A 7,914-nucleotide genomic window follows, 5' to 3' on the forward strand; every position below is an offset into this window, starting at 1 on the left:
GCGTCGCGTCGCGTCGCGCCGCTGCGGCGGACGAGCGACGAAGTAGATAGAGACGGACAAAGATGGTGCGACGTAGAAATGGAAGAAAGAGGAGAAGCTTATTAGGCAATCGCGCGTAGAAATTCTCACAAAGGGGAGATGCAGCGTTGCGCGCCGCTCTCATCGGTGTATCGCGTGACGACTTAGTGATAGACACGTGCGCCGAGCCCACGGAGTAGTCGATATCAGCGGCAGGTCGTTTGTCGACTCGCGGAGGTGGGCTGCCCTCCTACCAAACGTCACGCCGGAGTATGCAACTGCGATGAGCTACGCGTGCTAAGGATTACATCGGATTTACGCGAAAGCGGCGCGTCACGAGACCGCTCGTGTCTCTGCGTCAACATCGACGGATCGGCATCGACATAGCGGTATTTTCCTCGATTTTCCCTGACCGATTCCTTCGGATCACGTGCGCGCGCCAACGCGTCGAAACGGCGAACGAAACGAAAGGGACTCCGGAGTCCTCAAGCTGCGATCGTCGAACGCCTACCCATTAATTTGTCGACCTATCGATGACGAGGTCGAGGCGAACAAGTTAGCGCGAACGCCACGGGAATCGTTGATTTCCATCAACGTCGAGGTCTCGTTAACAGAGAGCATTGGCGTTCGTGCTCGGAATAAGTTGCGGCGGAATGGAGCGCGATGACGCATAACCAGGTTGCATTCGTCGAGTCCAGCGAATCGCCCGCTTCTTACTAGATCGGAAGAGCGCGATGCTCGGACAACGGTGCGGGCATTTCCAGGCAGAGGCGATAATCGACACCTTGGCGCGTAGACGTAGACGCGAAAAGGATCGTACGTGGAATTTTTCGCTCGCGATCGCGCAACGCAGCTTAAGTTTATCTACGGTGTCGGCGAAAACAAAAAGATGGACGAGTGGCGCGCGACGGTAAAGCAAGGAGACCGAGGACGGTGGGCGAGGTGCGAAGCAAAGAGAAATCGGAGCGGAGCTGCGAAGCATGGGGGCAAGGGCGGAGAGGAAAAAATTTGGAAGCCTCGACGCTAGCGGCAAAATCCTTTGATTTCCCGCGGCGATTCGGTTCGGGAGAAACGATATCGGTGCGTGGGGAAGGCGGTTGCGTCGGTGGGGTTCGAACCGCGTGTTCTAATTGGTCGCCGTCCATTAGGTGTATACGGCTAAGTGTCGCGAGTTCGGCAGCGTTCTCAACAGTAGCGACGAGACCGAGCGCGCGTCAACCTTTGCGATAGATCGCTTCCTGCTCAGTTTCGTTCGTAAACATCGGCTCCGAGATCCAGCTATCGACAGCACGAGACATCGAACGCGTACGAGCATCTCGTCCTGGACGCCTTCGAACGATACGATGTCGACGAACGGTGTTGCCGTGGGCTCGCGCAAGTCCGAGACGAAGAGGCCCGCCGAGGTGTTCGAGACGGAAGTGCCCTTGCCGTCCGGTGAGTTTGCCATTCCGGTGATCGTTACCGGGACTTTACTCTCTCGTTGTAATAGCGAATTCTCGCCGCTCCTTGTTCCACGCCGCAGGAGAAACTCGAGCCACGGACGAACGCGTTTGCTTTACGTAACTAGAAACGCTGTATTTGCATAACCATTCCTGCTCCCTCGTTATCTCGAATTAAAAAACCAAACCGAGCACCTACGAGTACAGACGCGAAGTTAAACTAGCGAGAGAACTGGCCAGCCAGCCCTGCTCCGAGCTATCGTCTACCGCGCGCAGCTTGCACGCTCGCGGGCGCATTTCTACGCTTTTCCCTCGCTTTCTCCGAAAGTTACCCTCCACGGGGCTGTTGCGCGTTTACCACGGCCGTTCTTTGTCCGCGACCAACGCAATCGGAGACAAAATGCCACGGATGATGTACCGCGAGTCCTAAACGTTCCACCGTCACGCTATCTCGCGCGATCACCTTGGTGCGTTAAGACTTGCGGTGAAATTAGCGATACGGAATACGGGCATTGCGTCGCAATCTTGTACCGCGACGTGACGGTACGAAGGGGGGACACATGGCACGACTGAAAATAATTTTCCTTCGCTGGAAATAAGATACACGCGTTTCGCCTTTTATCGCGTTTCGCCGTACCTTTTTAAAACGAACGAGCGTCGGTGGGGTTCGAACCGCGTGTTCTAATTGGTCGCCGTCCATTAGGTGTATACGGCTAAGTGTCGCGAGTTCGGCAGCGTTCTCAACAGTAGCGACGAGACCGAGCGCGCGTCAACCTTTGCGATAGATCGCTTCCTGCTCAGTTTCGTTCGTAAACATCGGCTCCGAGATCCAGCTATCGACAGCACGAGACATCGAACGCGTACGAGCATCTCGTCCTGGACGCCTTCGAACGATACGATGTCGACGAACGGTGTTGCCGTGGGCTCGCGCAAGTCCGAGACGAAGAGGCCCGCCGAGGTGTTCGAGACGGAAGTGCCCTTGCCGTCCGGTGAGTTTGCCATTCCGGTGATCGTTACCGGGACTTTACTCTCTCGTTGTAATAGCGAATTCTCGCCGCTCCTTGTTCCACGCCGCAGGAGAAACTCGAGCCACGGACGAACGCGTTTGCTTTACGTAACTAGAAACGCTGTATTTGCATAACCATTCCTGCTCCCTCGTTATCTCGAATTAAAAAACCAAACCGAGCACCTACGAGTACAGACGCGAAGTTAAACTAGCGAGAGAACTGGCCAGCCAGCCCTGCTCCGAGCTATCGTCTACCGCGCGCAGCTTGCACGCTCGCGGGCGCATTTCTACGCTTTTCCCTCGCTTTCTCCGAAAGTTACCCTCCACGGGGCTGTTGCGCGTTTACCACGGCCGTTCTTTGTCCGCGACCAACGCAATCGGAGACAAAATGCCACGGATGATGTACCGCGAGTCCTAAACGTTCCACCGTCACGCTATCTCGCGCGATCACCTTGGTGCGTTAAGACTTGCGGTGAAATTAGCGATACGGAATACGGGCATTGCGTCGCAATCTTGTACCGCGACGTGACGGTACGAAGGGGGGACACATGGCACGACTGAAAATAATTTTCCTTCGCTGGAAATAAGATACACGCGTTTCGCCTTTTATCGCGTTTCGCCGTACCTTTTTAAAACGAACGATTTACGAACCAACGATTTCCCAACGATCCTGACGAGATACTCGAACGATGGCGACCCCACCGCGCGTCGACGATCGATCATAATCGAGTCCATCTATCTTCTCCGAGACATCCGATGATAACGCGCGTTCCGTTTCCCAACTTGTTCTCTCGTCGAAAACTTCGTCTTCTCGTACGGCCAGCCCTTATCGATCCGTCCATCGAAACGAGCCGCGCGCATCGTCGATTTCGTTTCACTTTTCGCCTCGATCGATTCTCTGCGCGACCAGGAATTTGGAAGAACGCGCGATCGAAACGATCGCTGTCTTGCCGACAACACGTACATACGTATATACAGGCGAAAATACGTGACCACCGACGCTGGCCGACTATCGGACCTTCTTTTTCAATTACCGGATGCATAATCGCCAACTAACTCGAAGCGTCATGGCAACAACGTATTCGAAGAGTCGACGAGCCTCGAAATCTTGTCAACGTCCACCTATCTTATCGACAACCGTGAAAGTCTGTTTTCTTTCTTTCACAACGATGCTCGACCATGTCTTGTCTCGACTCGTCGTTTTACGAGAACCAGCGCTTTAGAACTCAATCGCCCGGGATAAGGAAAACCGGAATGAACGCGGGGAGAGCGTACGATCGTACCTCGTTCGAACGATTAACGACTTGGAAAAATGTGACCGTGACGGAGCGCGCGTGGGTGCTTCGTAAATATGTATCGAACAAACTTTTTTGCTCGTAAATCGACCTTGCTTCCAATGATATCGAATCGACTGAAAACCGTTCACCATACGTTTCCTCTTTCGCGGTAGGAATTCACCAGCCGACCCTAAACCTTTTCAAAGTGTGTTTTTCGAAGGAAGACCGTGGAAGGAGAGAAGCACGAATAAGGAAAAGGAAGAAATTCTCTGATTTCGATAAAAGTTCTCGTTGGGAGAGGAGACGAGCGTGTCGTGCTTCGTCGTTTAGACGCGAACCCTCTCCCACATCCACTTCTCTTGAATAATGTATTACGCGGCTCGTACAACGCTCTCCTCTGTAATCGCCGGTCCTCTCCTCGCCGTGTTTTCTCGTAGAACGAATGGATAAAGCACGCGCATTCAATAACAAACAGGCAACCAGGCGGAAACGATCGATCGATAGAACACCGCAAATCGTCGCGGAATTCCAACGATACCCGTGGACCGATCGATCTTTGTCGTTGGTAGCGCGTGTACCGCGAATTATAATTCCTTGTGTTTTTCCCCGCGGTGCTCGTTGCTCGATCAACGCGATTTCCCATTACTATCGAGAATATTGGCAGCCGAATATCGACAGAGCGCAACTGTCCGAGGATATATACCAAGGAGTAAATAACCTACCTAGTTACCAAAACTATCCATTCACGGAAGCGCGATTCGACGGCAGCGACACGTCGAAAACACGAAAGTAGAAAGTTTCTAATCTGGCACGAGATGGCTGTCCCCTGGAGCGTTCGCGTTCTACCTCGCGTTCACCGGTCAACGTTCCGTGACGTGCGTGTGGATCAGGGCCCAGGTTCTCGGGCAGGGCTCGATGTTCGTCTATCGATCGATATCTCGGTTGCGAGTACGTATCAGGAAACGCGTTCACGGAAAAAACGCGGCAGAAACCTTGACACGAATCGTTGGAAAGTTCAAAGAAAGGAAGGGAAAGGTCGATGCGCTCGCGCTCTCGAAGACGGAAATCGTGCCGACCTCTCGGCTCCTGGCAATTTTCGCAAAGCGGACGTATTACTTTCAATTTCGAGTTCCGCCGAAAGCTTCCTGTACAATTACGCTCGCGCGTGCACGGTCTTTCGTTGTTCGCCCGAGGCGGACGCTATTTTCCACTTTACAAAGTGGATAACGCGTTTAGGGGACGAAGCATTTCCTGTAGACACAGGCGCGATCGCGCCGTGCCAGTTGACTCGTATCAAGTCGATTCTCGAGCGTCGAGAACGTCGAAGAAACGGGACGCTCTGTTCGTTTGAAAATTAGCCCGCGATATAGACGCATTGACGTCGACGATGAAACGGAGCGTCGATAAACAAATGACCGTTTCGAACGTATCGGACACTCAGAGACCTCTTTGTGTCGAGAACACAGAGACTAGGTACAGATGGGTGTTCGAAATAACTCGTTACCGACCAAATCGTTCGGTCGATAATTGGTTGCCGAACACGACCCGTTTTCTCCGCTTGCCTTCTTGTCCGGTCGACGGTAACACACCTAATTGCGCAACGAGTTCCGATTAAAAGCATTTATGTATGTACATACGTACATGTGTACTTACATAAATGCATCGAGAGGTATTACGTATATTTCCCAGAAAAAAAGGAAGTTGATAGTTTTTTCAAGCACATCGTTTCGTTCGAGCTAATCGCCGAAAGAATTACGGCTGATGATCCCCGTAAGATAGCGAGTAAACGCGAAAAATACGAGACGCAATTCGCCACACCGGATTCGTGCGAAATGGCCGACTAGTTTATCTCGCACTCGCACGATGCAAAGATTTTTGGCACGCGAGATCCGCGAATCTATCAATAGCAGCCCCCCGCGTATCTTTTATTTTTGTACGCGAATTGGCGGCGCGGTTAATACGAACTTTCCAACGTTCCAAACATTCTGGCGTATATCGATGCGAAACGATTTCCGCCTTTGATTTCGAGGAAAACGATCCTAATCCGCATCGTTCCGATAATCCACGATGATGCAACTTTATCTCGCGACGAAATGCGAAAGTCATCGACGAAATCGGAATTTGCTGTGTACTGTGCGCGTTATGTCATGTCACGTATTCGTTCTGACAAACAGAATAAAGCCCTGACCTTGACGCGATAATCATCAAACGGATGTTTCGTTGAACAAATACGACTATCTTACCGATGTGACTCACGATCGACTTCCATGGCGATCTTAATCAGCGGAGGCGGTGAATTCGTCGACGCGACAACGGACTTTCGTTGCTCTTCCACCAAGATCATAAACGACGTATGACGTGCTACGATTACGCCATTATTAAACAGCGTTGCGATTCGAGAGATAATAAATTCCAAGGGTTGCGCGAGTTGATCCGAAAGATAAGCAGCCAGGCCAGCCAGCGATAATTTTACCGATAATTTTTCCATTACGTAATATTGGTAGATATTTTCGGACCGAGAATTCCTCGCGATTCAGGCAGGACGAATACATTTTTCTATAGAAAAATTTTAATGGTCACGGTAACTGCAGTGAGCTCTCGATCTCGTCAATTACCACCGTTTGCTATCAGATCATCGAAGCTCTTTTACGCAGATACTCTCAACTGCAGGTTCGACCGCGTTAACGTCGTAAGTGAAATATGTGAAATAGACAATAGTTTTTCCTTTTCATTTTCTTGTATTTTCCTGTATTTTCTTTTATTATGCTATATTTTATGTTTCTGCGAAGCTTCGTATCAGCGTATATTTTTGTATAATCTTAATGTTAAAAGGATTTTCCCGTCTATCTTGATAAATTAAGTTAATTTAAATGATCGGGCGTAACCTCGGAAGGGGCGCAAAAGAATAACGCTGAAAAGTAGTGCGTTGAATAGTAGGCGGGCCAGGTCGAAGGATGAAACGTGCACGAAAGATGATCGTCGACAGGAATCGATCGTAAGATCGTCGATAAGATCTAACGCGATTTAAAGATATAGTGTGAAAAGAGACGTGATTTCGCGCGCGAGCCTTTGATTGGTGGAATCAGGGCAGGGACGCCAGATGGCGCCGTCGCGTCCAATAGAGGAAAGGGATTGACGAAGCTAGCGCGACGATTGGACGGGAGGTCTCGGGTGCTCGGACGATTCGTTTCGTCAGACCGCACCCCGCGTTTCCCCGCGGTTCCCCGCGGTTCGCGGCTTCTCATCGAATCAACTGGCACGAGGGAGAAAGAGAGAAAGAGGCAGGTGTGTACTCGCTTCTGATCACGGGTTCCTTGTTAATCATCGTTATCGGCTACAACGAAACCGTCAACCGATTCGCAGCAACGAGAAGCTGATATATTACTGGCGCACAGTGAGTGCTCGGTCGCGCCCGTGAAAATCGTTCTCCATCGTCTTTCTCGTCGGCGTGGTTGTGACCGTCGTCGTGTCGTGCAGGCCAGGGCGCGTGTTCGCCGAACGATCGCGTGCAGAGACGGCGTTCGATTTTCCTCGGCTGGTGCTGAGAAGATAGCGCGAGTCATCGTATCTCTGTTGTGTTGGGAGAAGCAGACAGGCAAGAATACGCCGTTACGTTTTCCTTCGGTTCGCGACAACGTATCTCGTTCGCAAGATCCGAGTACGAGAATTTCGCATTCTCCTTTGGCATCTTCGTCGATCGTTGGTGTTCGCGTTGGCGATTTACTCGGTGGTGCATCGGTTTCGTGTGTGATCGCTTGTGCGTAGAACGCGTATCGAGCGTGCGATGAACAACAGCAACGGCACTAACGGCAGATCGAACGGAGAAAACAGGGGACGAAATGGCCACGTGCTTGTGTGGGAGCAACCAGGTTTGGAGGAAGAGGACAGACCTATCAGAAAACGTAAAAGTACGTCGGCCCGGCAGGCGCACGCGCTCGCGCGCGTGCATTCCTTCGTTTACGTAGAATTCTGTGCGATTTTCTCGAATTTTGGATGGCGTTTCAAGGTTGAATCCGTCGTCCATAGGCCGCCACGAGTTTGCCATTCGGACGAAACTCCGTTTACCCCGTGAACCGCGCGTCGAACACGTGCTCCCGCCGTCACTCTTCGCTCTCCTCTTCTTTCACTTCGCCAGTCTCGCCCTTTCCTTTTCTTCTCTCTTTCGGTAGCGCGC

General features: G+C 51.6%; 2 protein-coding genes and 1 long non-coding RNA gene across 7 annotated transcripts in view; 1 reads left to right on the forward strand and 2 right to left on the reverse strand.

The window, feature by feature from the left end:
* LOC105680798 (ionotropic receptor 25a-like) overlaps positions 1–5,961 on the reverse strand; it is a 10,349-nt gene extending 4,388 nt beyond the window's left edge. Inside the window, exon 1 of one of the 2 annotated variants that reach the window (XM_033320820.1) lies at positions 5,394–5,961. In XM_033320820.1, coding sequence (XP_033176711.1) covers positions 5,394–5,403 — 10 coding nt within the window. In that variant the 5' untranslated portion in view covers positions 5,404–5,961. The remainder of the gene's footprint in view (positions 1–5,393) is intronic. The other variant, XM_024367752.2, reaches the window with a different exon arrangement.
* Positions 807–7,914, forward strand: part of LOC100750151 (putative inorganic phosphate cotransporter) — a 12,128-nt gene continuing 5,020 nt past the window's right edge. Inside the window, exon 1 of one of the 4 annotated variants that reach the window (XM_012385876.3) lies at positions 807–1,452. In XM_012385876.3, coding sequence (XP_012241299.1) covers positions 1,362–1,452 — 91 coding nt within the window. In that variant the 5' untranslated portion in view covers positions 807–1,361. The other 3 variants (XM_012385875.3, XM_012385879.3, XM_012385874.2) reach the window with 3 other exon arrangements.
* Positions 1,464–5,387, reverse strand: LOC117151683. Its single transcript, XR_004461778.1, has 2 exons — positions 3,089–5,387; positions 1,464–2,094 (listed from the first exon to the last, which is right to left on the reverse strand). It is a non-coding gene; the product is annotated as an uncharacterized LOC117151683 (long non-coding RNA).

This window comes from Bombus impatiens, unplaced genomic scaffold (assembly GCF_000188095.3).
Source record: "Bombus impatiens unplaced genomic scaffold, BIMP_2.2 scf_0361, whole genome shotgun sequence".
In the NCBI taxonomy this organism is placed as follows: domain Eukaryota; kingdom Metazoa; phylum Arthropoda; class Insecta; order Hymenoptera; family Apidae; genus Bombus; species Bombus impatiens.